This window comes from Megalobrama amblycephala, linkage group LG9 (genome assembly GCF_018812025.1).
Source record: "Megalobrama amblycephala isolate DHTTF-2021 linkage group LG9, ASM1881202v1, whole genome shotgun sequence".
NCBI lineage: Eukaryota > Metazoa > Chordata > Actinopteri > Cypriniformes > Xenocyprididae > Megalobrama > Megalobrama amblycephala.
In genome coordinates, this window is record NC_063052.1 from 10,184,312 (window position 1) to 10,208,658 (window position 24,347).

A 24,347-nucleotide genomic window follows, 5' to 3' on the forward strand; every position below is an offset into this window, starting at 1 on the left:
CACTGATAATAATAATAATAATAATAATAATTATTATTATTATTATTATGCCAAATTTCAGCCATTTTTTTTGAATGGCTGAAATAAAGTGCATGTGAAAGACTCAAAAATGAAATAAAATTACATTCTATTAATTATATATTATAAAATTTCATTATAAAATGTATTACATTATAAAGTTGCATTTTATAAATTATAACAAATTACAATAAATTTCTGTCATGACAACTCTCTGAGTGTTTGGCATGGTAATGGATATAACAATGTATATATATTTGGTTTTGATGGAATAGATCTTCTGTTGGTTATTGCTGCTGCTGCAGAGCATTTACGGGACTTGCTACTGCTAATACAAACGTGACACGCTTCTGTGAGCAAGTAAGACATGTTGGTGCTGTACAATATAGCATAAATAAAATACCCGTAGCAGATCTATACAGGTGGAGCTGAGGAAGGTGGAGGGTTTCTGAAAATGTGCTGCAACTGCTACAGCAAATACTGACCAAGTATTTGAAGTTTGAGCAGCAAGATCATTGGGTACTGGCACAGCAGGAACCAATCAGCTGTGCCCTATTAGAGAATGATGTGATTGCAAGCAGATCGAGTTAAGGACCTATCGGCCTGTGCCATCTAGAGTTTCATAACAGAACTTTGTATGTTTTCTTTTCTGCTGTATTTTAATGCTTTTATGTTCTGCATCAGTTTAAGTGCAAATCAGCATTTCAATGCTTCTCTGACTTCACCTAAATGATTTTTTTTTCTCTCTGATTTAAGCCAAGGACTTGACTTGAGAGATGGCCAACCCTAGTTTAGAATTTTGGAGTGGTCAATCAAATCACTCCAGTGGCCAGGGCCACCCCAGGACATGCCTCTGGTAAAGAGTAATGCAGCACAAGGATCTAAAGGCCTAAAATGGGCCATAACTGAGGCTGCAGACAGCATGATCCAAATGAAAAGTGAGTGAGCATGTGGCAAATGCCACCAATGTATACACAAATTGCGGACAGGTAATTATCCGGAGGGCATTTGTTTTTAAATCTTAATGACAAAAGCCTCTGGACACTGGCGTATAGATGTTTGCAATGCTCTTTCCTCTAATAGAACATTAAAGATTCAGCAGTCTGGCTAATGGAAAGATGAACCGTCAGCTCTTTCCAGGGAAAGCAGATAGGAGACGGCGCTGCAGCAGGCAGGTGTACTTAGAGAAGCTTAATGGTTGGAGACTGAATATGATCCAGCTATTAATACTGTATTAATTAGCTTACGCTAGCTAGCTCGGGGAAAAGGAAAGCAGAGAATGCTCTGATAAAGATGTTTCCAAACAACAGGTGCATGTACAATTGCCTTTCAAACGTTTCTTTTTTTTTTTTTTTTTTTTTTTTTTAAATCCAAGTAACAGAATACAAACTGTTAACTCTCCATCATTTTAATTTTTTTTTTTTTTTTTTTTACAATTTTTTAAAGTGACAGTTCACCCAAAGATACAAATCCTGTCATCATTTATTCACCCTCATGTCATTCCAAACCTGTATGCTTTTTAGTGTATATTTTTTTGAAACTGAAAAATAGTTTTTGTCCATACACTGAAAGTTATAGGGGTCCAAAACATCACTGAACCCCACTGACTTTCATTGTTTTGATGATATATATATATATATATATATATATATATATATATAAAGAAAAGTTCACTAAAGAATTTTCATTTTTAGCGTTTTTCTCTAAATCATTTATGAATTTTAATCCCTGTAATTTTAAAGCGCAGTTTAAAAGGCATGAGGTTCATTTTAAAGCAGGTTAAAAAGACATTAATATGTCCTCAAAACGTTTTCCCGGAGTAAGGGAACGAGACGTTACGTCAATGACGTGATGGGAACCCATCCCATGAAAGGGAACAAGAAGTTTTCTGCCTCCCAGGTAACAAATTATTTATGGAAATATCATTAGTGTTTCAGGTTTAAGTAAACTATTTAGTGCTCCAGTTACTAAAACTCCTGCAGTGGTGCACGTGTGAGCATGGTGATTCATTAGTCACTTTGTAACGCAAATATACAGGATTTTTGCAAGCACGGGGTTAGATTATTTCACTTGAACTGGTGCTTTGGGTGGTGTATGATTTTAACGTGTCAGGGATGGGTATAATGTGGGGTTTGCAGGTTAGAGGGGTCTTACCTTGAAGGAGGACATGGCAGGATCCCTGTTATACCTGTCTATGGTGTGGAACTTGGTGGAGTGGTTGAGTTCATGGTACAGCTCTGAGTGTCTTTTGCGAGTGTGCATCACTTTCTGTAAGGAAGTGGAAAAACAAAGAAAAAAACAAAAAACAAAAGGAACAAAAGCAAAAAATAAGAAAGGGTAGGCCAGGGAGGAGCTGTGTCGATGGTGATCGAGTTAAACCGCAAGACTGGGGTGACAATAAACACTCATCCTCTTGAAGGGTGGTGTTCTGATTGGTTAATAAAACCGATGGGTAGCAAGCAATGTTAAAGCTCTCTGGTCGGCATCATTTCCTACTTACAGACACTTCCACCAATTCCCAGATTTAAATGGAGGTGGTTGGAAGCTGGCTGGACTGTTTTGTAGGAAAGACACACAATATGGCAGAATAAGTCCCGCCGTCTAAATAAAAGAGCCAATTGCCAATTGGTAAAGTCATCGCGCCACTGCAGCTGCCTTTAGAAGCTCCACTTGCTATAGAAACAATCAGTGTTCTGAGGTGTTCAGTGACTGCACATGCGCATTGGATGGTTGAGAAACAAAATTTATGAGGTTGTTATCAAATTTCATCTGTGATTTCATGGAATTTAACGGTAAGCTTGGTGAACAGCTTTGGAGAATTTGATGTTTCCCCATTCAAAGATATTGAAGCTGTACTGTCTGAAACAGCTGCCCGAGAGACTTTTCAAACATGGTCGCCGAGTGAAATGGCTTGCCTCAGAGACTTTGTTTGTAGTCACAGCTGGTATTCACACAGAGCTGACATGACACAGTTTTTCTTTAACCTTTCAACATCCATATGATGGTGTTGATTTCTAAGCAAAAATGGAATTTTGAACTTGTTTACCGATTATTTTTGTTTTCAGTAAACAGATCTACTTATTTTAGGGCTACCAAAGTTAAAGGATTAGTTCACTTTCAAATGAAAATTAGCCCAAGCTTTACTCATGCTCAAGCTATCTTAGGTGTACAGTATGACTTTCTTCTTTCTGATGAACACAATTGAATAATTATTAATAAATATCCTGACACATCCGAGCTTTATAATGGCAGTAAGCGTTACCAAACGAGTATGAGCTGAAGAAAGTGTCTCCATCCACATCCATCCATCCAATAAAGGCCTTCTGATGCTAAGCGATGCTTTTGTGTAAAAAAAATTCCATATATAACAAGTTAAGAAGTAAAATATGTCGCTTCCGCCAGACTGCCTTCCGTATTCTACTTACGAAGAAAGTCTAAAACTTACAATTCAAAAAGCTTACATTACGTACTATGCCTTCCCTATTCAGCTTACGGTAAAAGTATAACTGACGCGACACCAGTTTACACTTTCTTCGTAACTTGAATACGAAAGGCACTTTCTTCAGCTCATACTCATTTGGTTACTGCCATTATAAAGCTTGGAGGCGTCAGGATATTTATTAATATTTCTCAGATTGTGTTCATCAGAAAGAAAAGAAGAAAGTCATATACACCTAGGATGGCTTGAGGGCGAGTAAAGCTTGGGCTAATTTTCATTTGAAAGTGAACTAATCCTTTAAATATGGAAGCGGATTAGGGCCAAGCAATAATAAAAAAATAATACCATCTTGAGATTAAAGCTGTTAAATTTCGAGAAAAAAGGCGAAATAAAATGTTGAGAATAAACTCTGAAAATTACGAGAAAAAACTCGTTAAATTTCAAGAAAAAAAGTTGAGATATGTTGAGAATAAAGTCATTAAATTACAAGAAAGAAATCGTTAAATTACGAGAACAAATTCGTTAAATTATGAGAAAAATTTCGTTAAATTTCGAGAAAAAAGTCGAGATAAAATGTTGAGAATAAACTAAATTGTGAGAAAAAGTCGTTAAATTTCGAGAAAAAAAGTCGAGATAAAATGTTGAGAATAAAGTCATTAAATTATGAGAAAAAGTCGAGATAAAATGTTGAGATTAAAGTCATTAAAATTACGAATTTGTTCTCATAATCTAATGACTTTTTTCTCGAAAATTAAAGACTTTTTTCTCGTAATTTAATGAGTTTATTCTCAACATTTTATTTCGACTTTTTTCTCGAAATTTAACGACTTTTTTCTCGAAATTTAACAACTTTAATCTCAAGATGGTTTTATTTATTTTTTTATTATTGCTCGGCCCTAATCCTCTTCCGTATTTAAATATGTACATTACTAGAAAACATTTAAATTGTATACATTTTAAATTGTAACACATTTACCTGTTTAAATTCATTCTGCTCAGTGCGAATTCTAAAGAATAGTCAGAATATGAGCGCCAGCACACAACAATCCAGCCTGACCAGCAAACTCCAAACGAGCAAAACAGAGCTGTTTAATCGGGCTGGGAGACTATTTATTTTATATTTGTACACAAGGACAATACAGATTTCATTTGAATATTTTGTTTTCTTTTTAAAGAGGATTTTAATTCATTAAAACTAAATGCACCACAAATTATATTATGCATTTCCATGTATTGTAAAGCTAATCTGCATTTTGAAATGAATCACTGTAACAACAAAAATGTAAAATTGTTTTAGTCACCTGACAACCCTAATTTATTTATTGGGACAGGAGGGAGATCTCATGCAGTATTGAGTAGGATGAAAAAGGTTATGAAGCTCTAAAAGCATCTGAATGTGTTAGTAACAAGACATACCTCTGTTTGAGAAGAAGCCTCCATACGGGAGAGCAAATATCCAGTCATAACTTAACTTAAGCTTTCAAACATAATTGAAGAACAGCTAGTTTAAAAGCACACAAATGTGTTCTGGAAAAAAATGGATTGAGAGGCTTTAGACTGGAGATTTGCTGGATCCTGCCATTTGATCATTCCATGGAGGTGCCCCCCAGGCTGCCTCAGTCATACACGTGCAATCTCTACTCGTCTCATTATGCCGTTTATCTCTTTCACACACACTAATGCCACTCACTCCACACTTAAAGAGCTCTACACTGTTTCAGTGTTTCTGCAGCCTTGATTATTCTGTATTCAGAAACATTCTTGCATGTGGCGTCATGTTTAGTCATTATACAACACGCATTTTGATGACATATCAAAGATGTCATTTTGAAATAAGGTGAGCAGATTTCTGAAATGCAAACCACAGTAAATGTAACACTACTACTATTATTACTTGGACTTATTACTTGGACAACAGGAAAGATGTATATATATATATATATATATATATATATATATATTAGAGGTGATGAGACAGCTCACGAGATGAGACGAGACACGAGATTGAGTTCACGAGAACGAGATGAGATTTTTACAGTGTTTTTAAGAAATCCTCGATGAAATACATGACTAGAAAAATAGTCTTCAGGTGCATTTGAAACGTTTTAACTAATCATCTTGTAATGAATGTCATTTCAGTTCTACTTTCTGATTATGAATTATCATATGCAGTAAAAGACAACAATACTCAAGCACTGTAAAAGGTTTTGCTACAAACTCAACTGACTGGCTTCTCTCCTGTATGATTTCATACGAGTCTCTTCAGACATTACTGTACATGAATTGTAAGCCTCTACAACTTTTGTCCTCCTAACTGATCTCCTTTCCACAAACTGATCATAGAAATAAAAAAAGTTTTCTCTTAGCCTTATTAAGTGCAAACAATAAGTCAAAGAACTCTCTGAATATTCAAAGTGCAAAAAGAGGCCACATTTTTCTTCAAATATGATTCAGAGCTAAGAGATGGTTACAACTACACAGCCTAGCCTACGACAGCTTTCAAACTGGGAGATATTTGCATGCATCAGAGAGCCACTTTCAAAATGCGGGGTATTGAAATTATGTTTGAATGCGTCCTCGCGTGCGTACTCTGTGAGCGTCTGTGCTGAGCGTGCGTTTTTACAATTTAAGACATTTGTCAGACGCTTAGGCTCTGTTGGGCAACGAATCCTCCGCCATGGTCTTGTCAGCCATCTCGTCACGTGATCAGTGAACTCTGAATCCTGCTGCAATATGTACGACTCTGCGGTTTGTGTTGGATGAGCTGGATGGGATTGAAGCGACCGTTATCCAACTGAATTAAATGTTTTTTATTTCTATAAAAAGCAAAACGACAGTGGAGGCGTAATGTAAACATAGCGGTGGCATATTCTATCCCAATTTCACCCTCATACTCCATCATGGTAATATCATGAGACAGCTTTTCACCTCAAAGAGATATCTTGTCACATTTTAATCTCTCGTGGCACGAGATCTCGTCACACCCCTAACATATATATGTATATACATATATATATATATATATATATATATATATATATATATATATATATATACACACACAAATGATGAATAAAAAACAATATATGTATAAAAAACCTGCCAAAGTGGAATATGTAGTCACCCTATTTTGAAATAATGCTGAACAAGCCTAAGGAATCAAGGCATGTGAAACAATGAGCAGTTCTGCCATGGGTAGGACTGTTGCTAATATACTAAATGCATGATGGGGGAAACAAGCACCAGAGCGGCAACTATCATTGGCTCCTTTGTGAGTCCATTAAAATCTCTAGCTAATGTTGGACAAAAGCACAAACACCAGTCTAAGGACAGATGGGGACGGGGTCTTACCTCAAAGTCCAGCTCAGAGTACCGTACTCTTTTCCTCTGGGGGAAGGGGGAGGGGGAGAGAAGACACCATCAATCACAAGTGCACATCTTTCAGCACCTGAGTAAACTTCGGCTCTGGCGCCCATGACGCATTTGTCTCATGCAGGTGCAGTGAGCATTTATACACCTCAGCTGACTGAACTGTTTTTTCCAGTGGGTGTTTTCATGTTTGGTTTCAAACAGAACTTTTGCATGAACATACAGGAAGGTGAATACCCCCATTCACCTTCACAGGTGGGTGTGGGGTGGTGTCTTACTGCATAACAGCAGTGTTACAGCATTACAGTGTGCATAAATAAAAATGTCCATGTAAAATAAAATAAAAACAAAATAAAAAAACCATAAATAAAGTCATCTGAGAGAAATAAGATACTGTAATGTGTGCTTCCCACATTATATATCTAATGCAATATATAAAATCACATAATTTTAGGCTGTTTAACTGGCAACCATTTCAATAGGCCTGACACTGATGTTAGCAACTATTTTTTCCTCCATAAAACAGTATCAGTGATTATTATTTTAGCCTTTGATATTAAAATAAAAGTATGCGTCTGCACATACTGTAAACAGCAGAAGCTGTGGTATGTTTGGAAAATGGCATAATATTTTATAAATGTCTCAGTTTGTAAACATCTCTAATCTTATGTAAACAGCAAAAACCACTTGCTCAGCAGGAACTTGCTCAGTTCCAACAATTTTTGTTTGCACATCTGCATGGTGCAATTTGCATGTACAGAGTCCAAAAATAACTTTTTTTGTCAGCTGAGAAAACCATCTGGCAATAAATATTTCTTATTAGCCCTGAAAGTGTAGTATAGTAGTATACAGTATGTAAAAGAATGTGAATCTTTTTCCATGTCAAAGCTGGTCGAAAATTGACAGTGTTATCCTTTGAGAATATATATTTTTCCTTGGAAAATGGGATTAGCTACCTTTCCTAGCACATTAATGACCTAAGAGTGTAGCAACACATTCAGGATGAGCCAATCTGTGTCTCTCAGTGACAAGACAACTGTCACACAATTCTGAAGACCTATTGTGGCGAGGAACAATTTTCCCCCCTCATTTTTTCATTTTAATGACTTAATACGAGGATTAGGACAGTGACATCACATGGAGTTCTGTAGGAAAATATATAAACCGCTGATGTAATATATCAATTGCATAATATCTAAACTTTTAAAGTCTGAGGACATGTGAATCATAACAAATGTTTTCTTTAGTAGACGATTTTATGACTTTATAGACTATAGTGAACTGCTCACACATTGGCAAGGGTAAGACTATCATTCTTAAAACAAATAGGCTATATGTTACACGGCAAAGACGATTTACATTAATTCACACTTTTGTGCATTAATTTGGACCCTGGCACTGTAGCTTTAAGGTCCATTAAGTGTCACATGGACTTTTGAGAGGTTTCCTACATCTGTAAGTGAATCTGAAAAGCAAACAGAATATTTCTATTTCCTGCTGTAATTGAGGCTTTAAAATGTCATATAAGAGATGCAATAGTCTATAATAAAAAAAGAGTTTAAGTTATCCAAAACACATTCACAAATGCAGTTAACCAATAGTGTCTGTACACATTCTGTGGCAATATGTCACAAGCTCAAACTCACAGAACACAAACCAGTCAAGACCTGGGCATATGCTACTTTGCTATTCACAAAGGGAGGATGACACTGAGTCACGTTGTGTACCTTGTTTAAAGTGAGAGAAGTTAGTTGTTGACAAAGTAAAGTTACTTCAGGTGTCATTGGGTGGGTTAGGTGACAAGAAGCCAAAGCACTACAGACCCCGGAGTGTTCAAGCCCACTAAAATATCAATACCGAGGAACCTTTGTGACCCCAACCTTACATCGCCAAACTTGAGTCTGTGTGTTCTTTAGAGGAAAAGTAAAGCTTTAAAACTGGTGTATTGCAACCTTTCCAGCTTGATGATTGATATGAAAATGATATGCAAAATGATATAAACTCTAACAACCTGCTGCAATATAGGCACTTATGAGTAAGTGTGTGAAACAGAGATAGGAAGAGTAAGAATGGGAAACATTTACTGTATTTCATAGGTTGTCAGCTACCAAAGCATTAAAAAAGCATGTTTTCAAGTCAACATGAAATTAATAGCCTATTTTACTTCTGTAATGTGATTTATTTCAGAGTGAATCAGGTATTTAAGGACGGGAAAATGCTCAAAAACTTTCATTTATGGGAAATATAAGTTAATCAATTGCCATTTGGCCCCAAAGTAACTATGCCTTATAAACGAAAGCTTAAAGCAAAATAGTCTCTGATTACCAGTTACGTGCCTCACTTACAGTACAATATATGATGCACCATTCTGGTGTATTATTGTATTGTTATCATATTATATAGACTTTTATTTTTAATGTTTCAATTTATAAAATGTATAATTTTACTGATGATATTTATTGCTAGAAAGCAGCAAACATCACTGTTCAAAAATAATACATATTTTGTTTGACCTCCTGAATTCAACATTTTGTGAAGCTTAAGCACTTCCATTCACGTCCATTTGGAGTTTCAGGCACTATTTGTTTTAGATACAGAGCAAGTTTTTACATTTTGATGAAGGACACTGTTTTATCTGTGCAAAAACAGAAACAGAATCTACTAATTTCATGTTGACTTTAAGTTTGACAACTGACTTTACTTAGAAATTTTTGCCCCAGCCCCAAGAACTATGTGTAGGAGACAGAACAGGAAGGTTTTGTGTTATTTAATGAAGGAATGCAGGCTCTCTCAGGCACTTCCTCTGGCTGTTTCTCTCTCACCATCTGCTGTCCCTCCTTGTGGGGCTGTAGTGTAATTATAGAGAGAAGCGCAACTGCACACACATACAAACACATCCACCCCGATGCAGTCACCAAGTTGTGTAACAGCATGTTGACAGGGGACTCTGGGTATAGAAGGCACACCTGAATGCATTCCTGTGACGGACTGATGAGAGAGTTGCTAGATGATCAGTATGCATGGCGTCTCGGGGACTACAGATGATGTACCATCATCCAGCCCCAAAATGAAAGGAGACATTACTAATAAGATAAATCAGCCTTGGTAATGCTCTCCTGTAACAGGTATTGCTCTCCTGTAACAACACCTTAAAGGGACAGTTCACCCAACAATTTTTATTTACCCACCCCCATGTCATTCCAAACATGTATGACTTTCTTTCTTCAGCGGAATGTGTCGATGGGTTCTAGTGTTATTTTGGACCCCGTTGACTTTCATTGTATAGACGAAAGGTACAAATAAACTCTTCAAGATATCTTCTTTTATCTTTCACAGAAGAAAGAATGTCATACATATTGGGAACGACACGTAAATAATGACGACTTTCATTTTTTTGGGGAGAGCTAGCCCTTTAATTGTAATTTGTCTGTTGCTAGGTAAGATTCTAGGGTTTGTGTGTTTAGGTCGGTGTGTGTTTGCAATCATTGCATTCATGCTTGGTTTCATCTCTGTGATGCTTTTTTTTTTGTTTTGTTTTTTTGTACTGATCTACTTGACATTTTCCTGCCAGCATGATTCTTTGTGTTATGTGGTCCCCAGTTCCCTTTTTCCTGGCAAGAATGGCAGGAGATTACAGCACTATTGTGCTCCTAGGTTGTACACCTCAATTGCAAACCACAGGTGGTTTCCAAAATACCTTGGGACATTCAGAAGCTACGGTTGTTCTAGATATTGTGAAAGAATGAACCCCTTCTTTAACCCCTACTTACTTCCAAAGATCCAGCCGAGAGGCTGGTGTTGGTGCTGCCCAGGTTGCGGGGAAGGGTTCTGGTGCGCTCCACCGTTCCCGAGGTGAGGATCTGCCGGACAGAGGGACGATTCTGCTTGACCTGCAGGGTGTGGGTGTTGGTGTGCGTGTGCCCGGTGTGGGCCGGCAACTGTTTGAGCGTGCCGTAGGAGCGGTTTAGGTTCATGCTGATGTGGTCCACAGCTGCAAAGTCTGCGGGGTATGCCTCGCTCTCAGCTGGATGCAGAGTCAGAGGTGAAGGGGGCGGAGGAAAGGGAGGGTCATCTACAGTAATGTTTAGGGGCTTCCCCTCATCCTGGGGTTGAGGAGGGGGCTTGAGACTGACTGTCCGACGTGGCAACACCATGTAGTCCCCTTCCCCACCTCCACCAGCTGAATCCTGGGTGGAAGAAGGGTTTGGTCGGGCCCAACCCAGCCCACTCTCGGTGCACAGGTAGATGGGTCCGGATCGCTGATGCTGGCCTTGTTGCTCCACATTAACCTCCTTCTTCAGTGGCTGATCGCTTAGCTCATTCAAAGGACCCAAAGCAGGTACCTGCACCAGGAGGTTAGGGGGTGGGATGTTCCCAGGCAGGCTGCTGAAATTAACGCCTTCCTGATGAGCTGCCAACTTGGGGTCGTCCTCGTCGTCCAGGGAGATGCGGGATAGAGTGCCAGTTATGGTAGCAGGGTTACAGGTGTTTACCTCCTTAAAGATGACTGAGGTAGGGGAGAAAGGAAGAGAGAAAGAGAACAGATAGACAGAAGTGGGGAGGAAGAAAGAGACAGGAGCAGAGGTCGAGTGCACAAGATCACACAGATGGACAGAGTGGCAAAGAGCATAGAGAGAGAAAACAATCATAACCGAAAGTTGGATGGTGAAATGATACATGACAGAAAAGGAAAAGGGAGGGATAGAAGATGGTTACACAGGAGTTCCCAAAGGAATAGAACCCAGATGTTTTGGAGAGAGGTTGAAGCAGTGACGGAGTTAGCAAGATGTGGATGGAGAGAGAATGTGATCGGTGGAGGGAATGATGGGAAAAGAGACAAAGGAAAATGAGCTCAGTTACATAGAAATGGAGCGTGTCAATGCAGAGGTCAGAAGAGCAGGAAAGGGTCAAGGGGTGCAGAAGGCAGTGATGAGGGCAAGAAAGGACAACATTTTTCAGGCAGGTGAGTTAGTATCTGGGATTCTCGGCATGCAAAAGTTGGACGGTTGCAAAGGCTGGTCCCTACAGCAGGAGTTCAGTCGAATTAAGTAGGGTTAGCAGGCAAAGCCATGCACCTCTAAGGGAAAAACCATCAGCCGTAAAGGTCTAACCATTTTATACATCATTTATAAGGTCACATACTTACACATAAAAGAAAAAAACTTTCCTTTGATTTAAAAACTACTAGAATTTTGTAAGGTTATTATTATTATAATGGAAGTTTCTCATCCACAAAATTGACCAAAAATGTATCCAAGCTAAAATGAATGCCCTAGTATGCTGAAGATGATAAGGGTATGGTAATCAAAGAGCAAACATGCACATTTTGTATGTCAATTTATGCAAAACAACAAACTATGTTCCAACTTAAGAGTGAGACTTACATGGGTGTCCTCTCTCTGCAAGTGAGGGGGAGACAACGATGTGCAGGGTTAACTTTACATTAACAAACTTAACTAAACAGCATTAGAACCAGGGCAATGTGAAAGAAACGGTGAGGAAAGTGCAAGAAAGAGAAAGCAAAGAGGTACGACAGCGATAGCGAAAGGCAAAACGGAGGGTCCAGAAATACTTACCTGTTTGACACGCCAAGTCCACATCTTTCTCAAAGTCCGTCTGTTGAGGTGAATGAAGGACAGAGGAAAGATTACTAAAGCTTGTTACAAATGACAAGCTGTCCATAAGTGTTTATATAGATGGCATTTCTTGATAATTTACATACAGTCAAACAGCTTTGGTATGGTGAAGGGTGGAGCTGAGCGCAGTTACAGACAGTATATGGTGGTTTAAGTCCATCAAAAAGAAACAAAATGTTCATTTTAGCAATCACCACACAGTATTTCGACAAAGTCCTAGTTTAATGCAACACATCTGCAACACCTCTACAATAAAAAGCAGATCCCTTAGCACCAGCACTAATTACAATGAAGCGAAGTGAAAATAAATTAGCATACTGCAGTCTGACACAGCTTGACTTGACTTTCCAAACAAAAGCATATTATTTTTATCAAAAGAGGGTAGGACCTTTAAAAAAAGATACAGTACAATGGACGCAAACTGACTGCGTCCCTCAGGGTAAACTGAAAATGTCCATCCCAGAGCAGCTCTTTTTAACTCCAGGCCTTCATTTGAATGCAGCGTTGGCTATTGCTGCCAAAAGAATTGACTCTCAAAGGAGTTCAAAACAAAGCTTTAGTCAGGGCATTACACTGTGGAGCAATTTTAGTATTCCCAGTGAGAGCAACTTGTATGTATGCATATACCTGTGTGTTGAAGTTGAAGGAAAAGGCAAGAAAAGAGACCTGCGACTATGCAAAAGTTCTACTACACAGCCACTGAAACTAAGTTACTTTGCACTACATAACTTGAAGTCAGATCTGCTGACAGCTAGCCACTTATCTAATTAGCAGGCTAATATGCTCACAGTACGCTGTCAGCTACACTCTAACATTGAAAGCACTAACTCTAAAGCAAACACATGCAATCACGTTCATTTCGGAGACGTACGGTCATATGATTTTGCTCCAGCACTATGCTCTGGCTCTGGTGGAGAACGTGGGCATGGTTGTGGTTGAGTGTATGCATGTGGTTGTGGTTCAGGGTGTGAGTGTGGTTTTTGTCGAGAGTGTGGTTGAGAGCATGGACGTGGTTGTGGTTGAGGCCGTGGGCGTGGTTGTGATTTAGAAGGTGGGTGTGGTTCAGAGCCTGAGTGTGGTTCTGGTGGATAATGTGGGTATGGTTATGGCTGTGTCCGTGACTGTGATTGGCCAAGGCTAGAGGAGGGTGGGCGGGGCAGGTTTGGTGGCAGCCTTGGCAGCACCCAGGTGAATATCGGAGCGAGCTGCACTGCTCCTGACTGTAGAGGCTGGGCCGGTGTGGGCACCTCTGCCGGCAAAGAGGCAGAGTGGAGAGAAAGGAAGAGAGAGAGGAAAAGTGAGCGGTGAGCTGAGGAGAGAAAGTGAAAAGGTGGAGCAGACCTGCAGGGGCGGCGATCCCTCTCATCCAAACCGATCCACACACACACAATTGGAGAGTTCCTGCTGTAGTTACCATGGCTACATGCAAGTCTAGTCTTTGACATGAACAAATCACTGCAGGGCACTGGGTAAAGGGCTTAAAAGCGATATGAAATTGCCCCATAAGGTTATAAGTGCTAAATATGTTACTGACGTGCTTGATTGCTTTCTTGTATAAAGTTTAATTATATATTGTCAATTTATTTATAACTAGTTCAACCTTATTTCATCATGTGCAATGCTATTCAAAAAGCTTCTGATTTCAAGCACTTATGTCTCTAACTGAACACATATTGTACAACTTCAATCTAAATACTAGAAACTGCGCAAAAAGGTGCATAGTTGGGAGCTGACCAGGATTTTCAACCTTCTGTAATAGTCTTTCGTATTCGGCGAGCCACCTGCTCTGATTTACAATACAAATCCCATTTGAAACACAAGCACCCTGTAGCCCATGCTGTTTAAGAGAGGATGAGCCGACCCTCTGAGAGTCCCATGAGAGATGAGATGGAATGGAATGCTATTCACCATGATCTGCACCTGGCCGTTCTTGCAGGAGTCCGGTGAGTTTTCACTGTCGTCTTTGCAGCCACCCATCCTGCAGCGCACTGCATCCTGCACCTGAGGTGGGAAGACATGGGTACCAACCAGAGTAAATCACAGAGGCTCAAATTTAAATCTAAAAGAATGGAATATACAGTACTGTTCCGCATATAAGACAATGTTTTTACTTACATCTGAAAAACGGGTTTGTCTTGTATGCAGGGTCCATACTTTTACTTGTCAATAATACACCCACAAAATGCGCGTAAAACAGAGTGTAATATAAAAAGATCACGAGCGGAAAATGCTAACAGTCAAAGAAAAGCTTAAAGCCGCATGACTTTCATGTTTGCGTCCCTAGCTGACAGGACCAAACTTCTGCCGTACATGATTTTAAAGTGTAAGATGGTACCCAGATTTCAAAACTGCATTAAGATTTCACTTCTACTGTTAATTAATTTTTTTAATGGTTTTCACTATGAGATGGATAGCCTAATTGTTATATAATTCAGATGGGCTACAGGTTATTTTTATGGTATGCCAAAAAGTGGTTATTTTTAAATGTGATCATCCATACATTTTTCCAGTATTTACCATAATTTCAATACAAAACTTAAAATATGAAAAATATGCGATATAATTTTTTTTTTTTTCAAATAAAAGCATTTTCTTTATACAATTTTTTGAAAATGTACATTTTGAAAAAAAAGGTGGTGGTGGGGCATCTTATAATCAGGGTCGTCTTATATTTGAAACAATATGGTAAAACAAGAAAGCAACCAAACAAATATGAAAACATCATAATTTCAAACCTCTATAAAGACAATCATACAGCAGCAGAATATGGTTGTCAGTCCTGTTTGTGTTCAAACACAGTTCAGCTATAAAAGAGAGTGTCAACTGCATTTTATAACCATAGTGACTCCTTAAAATTTCAGGAGTCACAGTTGAATTTTGAGAGTGAGTTCGGTTAGTTTGTGCTATATGAATGGAACCACAGTAGATTAGTTGTCTGTCAAGACCGTGCTTTGCAGGTGTCAATCACTAATGTTAGGGTTGTCATTCTCCCAGTTTCTGAAAAATTTCAGAAAATGAGATGTGTGTGGTCGAAGAGAGACAAAAGAGGGTTCCAGCAGAGGGGGAAATACAAAGAACAGAAAACTGGAATGCTGTCAACACAGATCCGAAAGGATAAAAGCAGTAGTGAGAATGGTAAAGATTGTTATATCATTATAAGGACAAAAAATGAATAAGAGGGGTGAATATCTTCCCACAGTCATGTTAACATGGAACTAATGATGATAGTAAATATCCTAAAGACACTAGCAGCTTCTATTCACTCAGGAGAATCTTTTGGTTTAATCTAGTTAGCTTAGTAATCAACAGAGGGCATCCATATGCAATTTCTCATGAAACTTTGATGTTAGTTTATATTCCCGAGTGACAAAAATTGCAGTGAGCCTGTCTGCATTTCTGCAGGAAGGGTTTACATAACTGCAAATGCATATACTCTACAACAATAGGGAGGAAGACACTCCCTTTCATCAAAAAAAAAAAAAAAAAAAAAAGACAATGTGATATGCTGTTTCCCCTGACGACAGTGTAGCCTTAGCAACGGGATGCCACTCATTTGCATACAGATTTATGGCCACAACGCCTACAGAATGACCAAGTGAAAGCACAGTGTCTCCTAACTGGGAAGATCAGAGCTCTTGTTGCCAACAAAGACATAATAACTGAGATTTTCTTATACTATCTGGATGCAGATCCAGTCACAAGAGGACAGAGTTAAATACTGGTGTAAACTGATGTCTTAGAAATGCACTCTGATTCGACTGATCAAACACTGTCAGAAAAATAAATAAATAAATAAATACATATATATATATATATATATATATATATATATATATATAAAATGTGGCCCTGTGTGAAAAAGTGCTTGTCCCCCGCTGTTAAAATATAACTTAACTGTGGTTTATCACACCTGAGTTCAGTTTCTCTAGCCACACCCAGGCCTGATTACTGCCACACCTGTTCGCAATCAAGAAATCACTTAAATAGGACCTGCCTGGCAAAGTGAGGCCAGCAGGGGGTGCTCACCCTGTGGTCTGTGTGGGTCCTAATGCCCCAGTATAGTGATGGGGACACTATACTGTCAAAAAGCACCGTCCTTCGGAAGAGACGTTAAACCGAGGTCCTGACTCTCTGTGGTCATTAAAATCCCAGGATGTCCTTCGAAAAGAGTAGGGGTGTAACCCCGACATCCTGGCCAAATTTGCCCATTGGCCTCTGTCCATCATGGCCTCCTAATCATCCCCATACACTGATTGGCTTCATCACTCTGTCTCCTCTCCACCAATAAGCTGGTGTGTGGTGGGCGTTCTGGCGCAATATGGCTGCCGTCGCATCATCCAGGTGGATGCTGCACATTGGTGGTGGTTGAGGAGATTCCCCCTTCAATATGTAAAGCGCTTTGAGTGCCCAGAAAAGCGCTATATAAATGTAAGGAATTATTATTATTAATTATTATTAAAGTGAAGTAGACCAAAAGATCCTCAAAAGCTACACATCATGTTGAGATCCAAAAAAATTCAGGAACAAATGAGAAAGAAAGTAATTGAGATCTATCAGTCTGGAAAAGGTTATAAAGCCATTTCTAAAGCTTTGGGACTCCAGCAAACCACAGTGAGAGCCATTATCCACAAATGGCGAAAACATGGAACAGTGGTGAACCTTCCCAGGAGTGGCCGGCCGACCAAAACTACCCCAAGACCTCAGCGACGACTCATCCAAGAGGTCACAAAAGACCCCACAACAACATCCAAAGAACTGCAGACCTCACTTGCCTCAGTTAAGGTCAGTGTTCATGACTCCACCATAAGAAAGAGACTGGGCAAAAATGGCCTGCATGGCAGAGTTCCAAGACATAAATCAAAGAACATAAAGGCTCGTCTCAGTTTTGCCAGAAAACATCTTGATGATCCCCAAGACTTTTGGGAAAATACTCTGTGGACTGACGAGACAAAAGTTGAACTTTTTGGAAGGTGTGTGCCCCATTACGTCTGGCGTAAAAGTAACACAGCATTTCAGAAAAAGAACATCATACCAACAGTAAAATATGGTGGTGGTAGTGTGATGGTCTGGGGCTGTTTTGCTGCTTCAGGACCTGGAAGACTTGCTGTGATAAATGGAACCATGAATTCTGCTGTCTACCAAAAAATCCTGAAGGACAATGTCGTGACCTCAAGCTGAAGAGAACTTGGGCTCTGCAGCAGGACAATGATCCAAAACACACCAGCAAGCAACTTGGAGAGACTTCTTTCAAAAACATAAAAACATAATCTTACTGACCCCAAACCTTTAAATGGTAGTAAACACGAACAAGACTTTACAGAACATCTTTGGTTCGCCTGATGTCAGACCCTCCTCTAGACAAAGTGTTCACTGGGGGCACAATTGAGACGCATGTTAATTCTACAACATATTGTACACATCCCAAGTGGTTGATCTGCCACGACCTTTATGGTTTGCAAAGGTTACACGCTGAACAAATGACACTTTAATCTACTCGCGTCCTCAGAATAGCATCAAGCATATGCTGTAGAAACACTTTATTTATTGACTGCACATTCTCTGCACTGTTTAGTAAATCCCTTCTCTTTCTATTCAACTGAGCATGAGTTATCATGCTGCAACACTATTCACTGGCCTAGACCGGAATATGTAATCAGTCTGCCTCCCTCCCCACTACTAAAATTACGATGTGCTGGAACACTAGGCTGTTTCGCAACACAGAGCAAGAGACGGTCTCATTCTCAGAGTTTGTTTATGGATGACTGTCTGCTGAGTCAAAGCTGTAGACGTATCAGAGTGACAGCCGATGGCATGCCTTCTAGACACTCTCTATCTTCACTAATGCATGAGAACAAACTAGTCCCCCACTCATTTGCCTGTGCTAATCATGAATGCTGCCTTTCCATTGTTGCCTCAGCCATTTCAAAGTGTAATTCGCACATCAAACTGCATATAGCGCAAGGATCCGGTGCACAAACTCCACTCCACTCTCTTGTTTTGCTAAAGCTATTAGGGATTACATCAAAGCCTTGCCAGGGATTTTCATATATTTACTAAAATAATACCAGGATTTATTTTACTCTAATCCGTTGGTTTTGCGATATTGATTTAACATATATGGCTTAGCGATTTGGAACTGATTTTTTCTCTCCCTTCTCAAACTCCATCAGCATATTTTGATTTACCAGATACATGAAAGTCAGCCAAGTTACCACAGTACATGGTGGAGAGTTGAAACTGTCACATTTTGGCTACAGTGTGACTATAGTTTGACTCACAAGATGATTTATTTATGGCTGCTCAGATCAACCCGTTATTACGTGAAAGCAGTGCATGCTATTTCAAAAAATTGATTGTGTCTGCAATCTAAGCCAAGTTTCATTCCTAAGTGAACCTTAAAATAATGGACTGAAATAAAACTCCTGCTGCAATCTCCATTTAAATACACCTCTGACTGTCCTCTAGGACTGGCAGTATAACTTTTATTTTTTTATACTGTTACGGCCAATCACACACACATAATTGGGGCAGTCATGACCTAATGGTTAGAGAGTCAGACTGGTAACCCGAAGGTTGTAGTTTAGATTCTCAATACCAGCAGGAAATGACTGAGGTGCCCTTGAGTAAGGCACCTAACCCCCAATCACTCACCGGACGCCACAGCAAAAATGACTGCTCTGGGTGTGTGTGTCCACGGTTTGCAGTTTGTGTGTGTGTTCACTACTCATGCTTTCTAATGTGCGTACAATAACTTCGATGGGTTAAATGGGTTTACCATACGTCGCCTTCACATGTCACTTATACACATATATATATAAAAAAGGGCTGTCAAGCGTTTACAAGCATTGTAAATTAATCGCGCATCAAAAGAAATTATCCCCAAAACATAATTTAAAGTCATTGTTGTGTTAAATGAGAACAAAAATTAGCTTTAGAAAGAAATGTTTTATTTGCTTTAACATAATTTTTTTACACATTAAGTAGGCTTCAATGGCCATGAGGGTGAATAAATGTTGGCAGAATTTTCATTTTTGTGTGAACTATCCCTTTAATGGGTTTATTATTAATATGGAAATATGAAATTATTTTTTAATGAAACGATACTCTAAATAAGAAACTAAAACTGCCAGTAGGTGGCGCTAAATGTCTTAATGAGTAAGCCATTGAGTCTTTCATTCATTCGATTCATATAAATGGCTGATTCATTCATGAATGAAGTAAATGGCGCTCTTTATGAATGGGTCATTGATTCGTTCAAAATGCGGACTCATTCATAAACACTGCTGTGTGTTGCTCGGAGACACAACAGTTCTGCTCTGGCTTAATGGTAATATTTTTGTTGGCAAAATTGAGCAAAACAGACAATACTGTGTCTAATATAACACAGCATTAACATTATTGAGCTGTTGTATAAAATCATATACATTTGCACTTGTGCTATTGGGGATAACCACACTCGTGTGTTATTGCGCTTGTTACTCCTGTGATATAAATCATATGATATAAATATGAGACGGGCATACAAGGGCATTTTTGCCCTGATATCTTAAATTTTCGGGGCATTCTAACTGCTTTCTATAGGCTCTCAGGCTCTAGATTTGGTGCGGGTGGGTATGTTAAATGTATTAACGCATCATTTTTTTCCATAAATAATTAAATTAACACGTTAAATCACATTAAACACACACACACATATATATATATATATATATATATATATATATATATATATACACACACACACACATTACCATTTTTGGCTGAATAGACCGTTGAAAAGAACTAATGATGAATTAAGTGCATCCTATAAATTCATAAAAATCTTGATTGACAAAAAAATATTACTGACGGCAAACTTATATTTTAATTTAATACAATTAATACTATATTAAATTAATATCCTAAGATAACATGTTCACTCGGACATCCCTAAGAACATTTATTACAAATTTTGCTTCTATCCTTCACTGGACCTCAGTGTCATCTTACATTCAGCATTAGGGTTGTAAAAAAAAGTAACCCACTGACCTCTCGGCGCATGGCACAGTGCACGGTGATGATGACGAATCCCTGGACTGAGTCAAAGACGGCAAAGAGCACCTGGAAGAGGGTTGATCGGCGGTCTGTGATGGCCAGCACAGCTGACATCCATGTGAGTGCCAACAGAGGGAGAACCACACAAGAGCTCCATAACGATGCCCTATGCAGAGAGAGTACAGAACAAAATAACATTTCATCCTCTGTGCAGCAAGGTGGTGATGTCACTGCACCTGGAATCATTAGCCATTAAGATCAACTATTATCACGATTAGAGTCAAGCTATGGGAGCGTTGATGAGGTTTAGAAACAAGAACAGCACAGCACAGCACAGCACAGGCATTTAACTGAGTGTCAATACAGCGTCAATGTATGAGCAATTAGTGGTAATACTTAAAAACCTGATATCCCAGATCAAGTGGTTGCTACATTTTGTGTATGCAACATACTGAGTAGTTATAGAGTATATTTAAAAAAGTACCACGGTAACCAAATTATATTACCAAATTACCAAATATGTAGCAGATTTCCAAGTTTGGTACCATATTTATGAATACACTCAACATGCGTTAACTTGGTATGAGCCACCAATCATCAAACAGACTAAAGCCAGCATTACTTTATTTTATTTCACAAATTATTCATTTTTATTTTGTTTTAGGTAACTATGGTTATCATTGTCCATTTTAATGAATGAATGAAACATGATCAAGCAAAGATAGTCCATTTGATAGTCTACTTCAGACATTCTACTAACTATAAGTAACTTTGCAACTACATGTCAACTAGCAGTCATTAGAGTGTTAGTAGACTTAATATCTGCTAACACTTCCCAACAGACATTCTACTGACAAGAACATGTCAACTTATTCTACTGACCCTAACTGAACAATCTACTAACACTCTAATAAAAGTTAGTTGACATGTAGTTGCAAAGTTACTTATAGTTAGTAGAATGTCAAAAGTAGACTACTGAAATAAAGTGTAACCAATTATTGTTTTTTTTTTCTTCAATTCACAGACACACATGGTCAATCCGGTTAGGACACACTCTCAGTTTGTTTGTAAATCAGACAAATAATTGGTGTTCATAATGCTGAGCACTCATGCTAACACACCCTAACAGATTTCCAACATGTTGCTAATCCTACAGGAGTGTTTTGGTTCTGCATCATGCAGAGCCTATTTAGATAAATATTAGGTGTCAGTATGGACTTGTCTGCTTAAGCTCAGCGAAGCAAGGGCTCACCACAGCTGGGCATCAATTTAACATCTTCACGCTGCACTGACTCAGTCTCCTGCGTGTGACTGTGATGGGACGGACATTAGCAATGAGACAAAATGAATTCTCATGCTCATATAAGAGCAATGCAGAAAAAGGAAGACAAGGTTGACTTGGTATATGTAAAATAGCATGACTCAAATTCAGTGTCCTTCCCTAACTAACTGTGGAGAGAAAGCATGGGGTTTGGGTGGAGCAGGAACTCTGGTCTCAGAGAAAATGATGTAATCGGTGGGATCATGTGGACATGGTCCAACCAAACTTCCTTTAGGAAGTTCTCTTCATTAATTTCTATGAATGGAAGCTGTATTATGGCGCCACACACACATGCCCAATATTTACACTCAGATAGCTGAGACAGAAAAAATGCAGACAGCAAGAATGAGATGAGGAAGAAAAAAAAAATGACAGAGAAAGAGGAACAGAGAAGCGATATCATTCATTTCATTATCATTTCAATAACATGACTCCCTCCAGCAAATAGAGGAGACGAGTCCAATTTATCCAAAGCCAAAAGAATCAGAGGTGGCCCTTGATCCACACTCTGGTTCTTTACCTCTTCAAAGAGCACACCGTGTTTGTGTGTATGTGCATGTATTTGTGCTTTTGATACGGCTATCAATTTAACACATTAATTTTTTTTTTTTTATTAATTAATATAATAATATAACGCTCCTGTCATGTACATAAGGGATGCATGTGTACTACTGCACCAATGTTTTTGCAACAGTCTACAGTCAGCACAGCAAAAAGCCCTGTTAGGAATATTTTTGTCTGATTTTCAAGATAAAATATTTTAAAACCCTTGAAATAAGATAATTAACTAAATTTACAACATTAACATATTAGGACTTTTAGTCATAGACTGGATCTTGAATATAAGTGTATTTTGTCATGCAGTGGAAGATTTTTTTTTCACTTGTTTTTAAATTTTGTACTAAATACAAGTGAAATAATTTGCCAGTGGCAAGACAAAACACACTTGTATCAAATCAAAGACACAATCTTTTAATAACAAGTCTTAATATTTTACACAATTAGACAAAAATACTTAAGAACAGGGTTTTTGCAGTGCAAAGATGTCTACTGGCATATGCACACAAAACAAAACCAAACAAAATCAAACAAAACAAACAAAACCAAACCAAACCAAACCAAACCAAACCAAACCAAACCAAACCAAACCAAACAAACAAAACAAAACAAAACAAAACAAAACAAAACAAAACAAAACAAAACAAAACAAAACAAAACAAAATACAAAACAAGCAACAACAAAAGCAAAACAACAACAAAATGCACTAAATAAATGACACTTAAATCTGCCTTGGACACTTAACTCAATTGCGACATGTTTTGTGACTTGTAGTTCTTTATGTTTGACGAATAAAAAATATGAATGTCTAAAGACATTTTTTGTAATGTCTATTCAATGATTTCCAATATTGTAATGCCTTAAATGATCGTCTTTGAGGGAATTTCTCAGCAAAGATTTAAAAAAATGAGTTCTGGAGTGTGCAGACATGAGGGTGGCTCTTTGAAGAGTTTCTTTTTCTTACTGTCAGTGTTGGGCTCTAGAGAGAGAAAGAGAAAAAAAGAAAGATATGGAGAGGAAAGTAAGAGACAAAGAGAGAATATGGAATGAAACTAACATGGCGCTGCTGGCGGTTGAGCTGGACAGGGCGGTACTGGAGATCACGCCACACTTGGAGCATTTCAGGAGCAGCCTGCTACGCGCTTCCAACGGTGGACTTCAGGACCCAATACACACACACACGCACACATACATACATATATTCACATGGGAAAGAGATTGACATGACACACAAAAGCAGGGAGATAGGGAGGAATATAATTTCACTCATAAATATCCATCCATACACCAACATTCATGCCAATTCGCACAAACGGCACAAAGGTAAAAGGATGAATGCAGATTGGAGGGAAATTGCAAATGGAATATTTGGATAATGACAACAAAACAAGTACATAAGGAAAGGGAACACATAATAGAGAGGAAAAAGAAAGAGAAAGACAAAATTAAAGTAATGAAAAGAGAACAGCATCAAGCAATGAACAACAGCAACGACAGAGCGAGTTCTGTAATGAATGTCACAGCGTGAAAGTGGCTTGTGTGTGTGTGAGAAAGAGACAATGAAGGCAGGAAAATGATAAAATGAAGAGAAACACAGTAGAATACGACCACAGATCATTAACAATCAGCAGATGGGAGCTGCAAAGACTAACCTACTTCAGCTGCTCACTGAAGTGGGTGTGTGTTATACGAGTGTTTGTGTGTGAAAACAGGAGAAAGACTGATATAAAGAGAAGGATAGTCTCTCACTGTTGACACACTCACACACACCTGATACGGCTCGTGATCCCCTGATTTGTCTAAGCATTGTTAGAAAGCAGATCAGCACGTCCAGGTTGGTCTCCCTCAGGTCATTAACCAGGAAGTTCAGTTTTTAATGAACCCAGTTACAATCCCCCTCAGCTTTATACATAAAGATCTGGGGTGTAAAAGTGGCACTAAAGATTTAAAGGAGAATGAATACTATTTCTG

General features: G+C 38.6%; 1 protein-coding gene across 19 annotated transcripts in view; it reads right to left on the bottom strand.

Annotated features, from left to right (window-relative positions):
* Positions 1-24,347, bottom strand: part of adgrb2 (adhesion G protein-coupled receptor B2) — a 350,264-nt gene that overhangs the window by 12,544 nt on the left and 313,373 nt on the right. For 9 of the 19 annotated variants that reach the window (XR_007186356.1, XR_007186355.1, XR_007186357.1 and 6 more), the window contains 8 exons: positions 23,434-23,532; positions 20,491-20,662; positions 14,371-14,463; positions 12,403-12,442; positions 12,211-12,225; positions 10,597-11,333; positions 6,809-6,844; positions 2,173-2,286 (listed from right to left, as the gene is read on the bottom strand). Coding sequence is in view for 16 of the 19 variants with exons in the window: in XM_048201541.1 (XP_048057498.1) it covers positions 2,173-2,286; positions 6,809-6,844; positions 10,597-11,333; positions 12,211-12,225; positions 12,403-12,442; positions 14,371-14,463; positions 20,491-20,662; positions 23,434-23,532 (1,306 nt within the window). In the remaining 3 variants the exon portion in view is untranslated. The remainder of the gene's footprint in view (positions 1-2,172; positions 2,287-6,808; positions 6,845-10,596; positions 11,334-12,210; positions 12,226-12,402; positions 12,443-14,370; positions 14,464-20,490; positions 20,663-23,433; positions 23,533-24,347) is intronic. The other 10 variants (XM_048201538.1, XM_048201535.1, XM_048201537.1 and 7 more) reach the window with 7 other exon arrangements.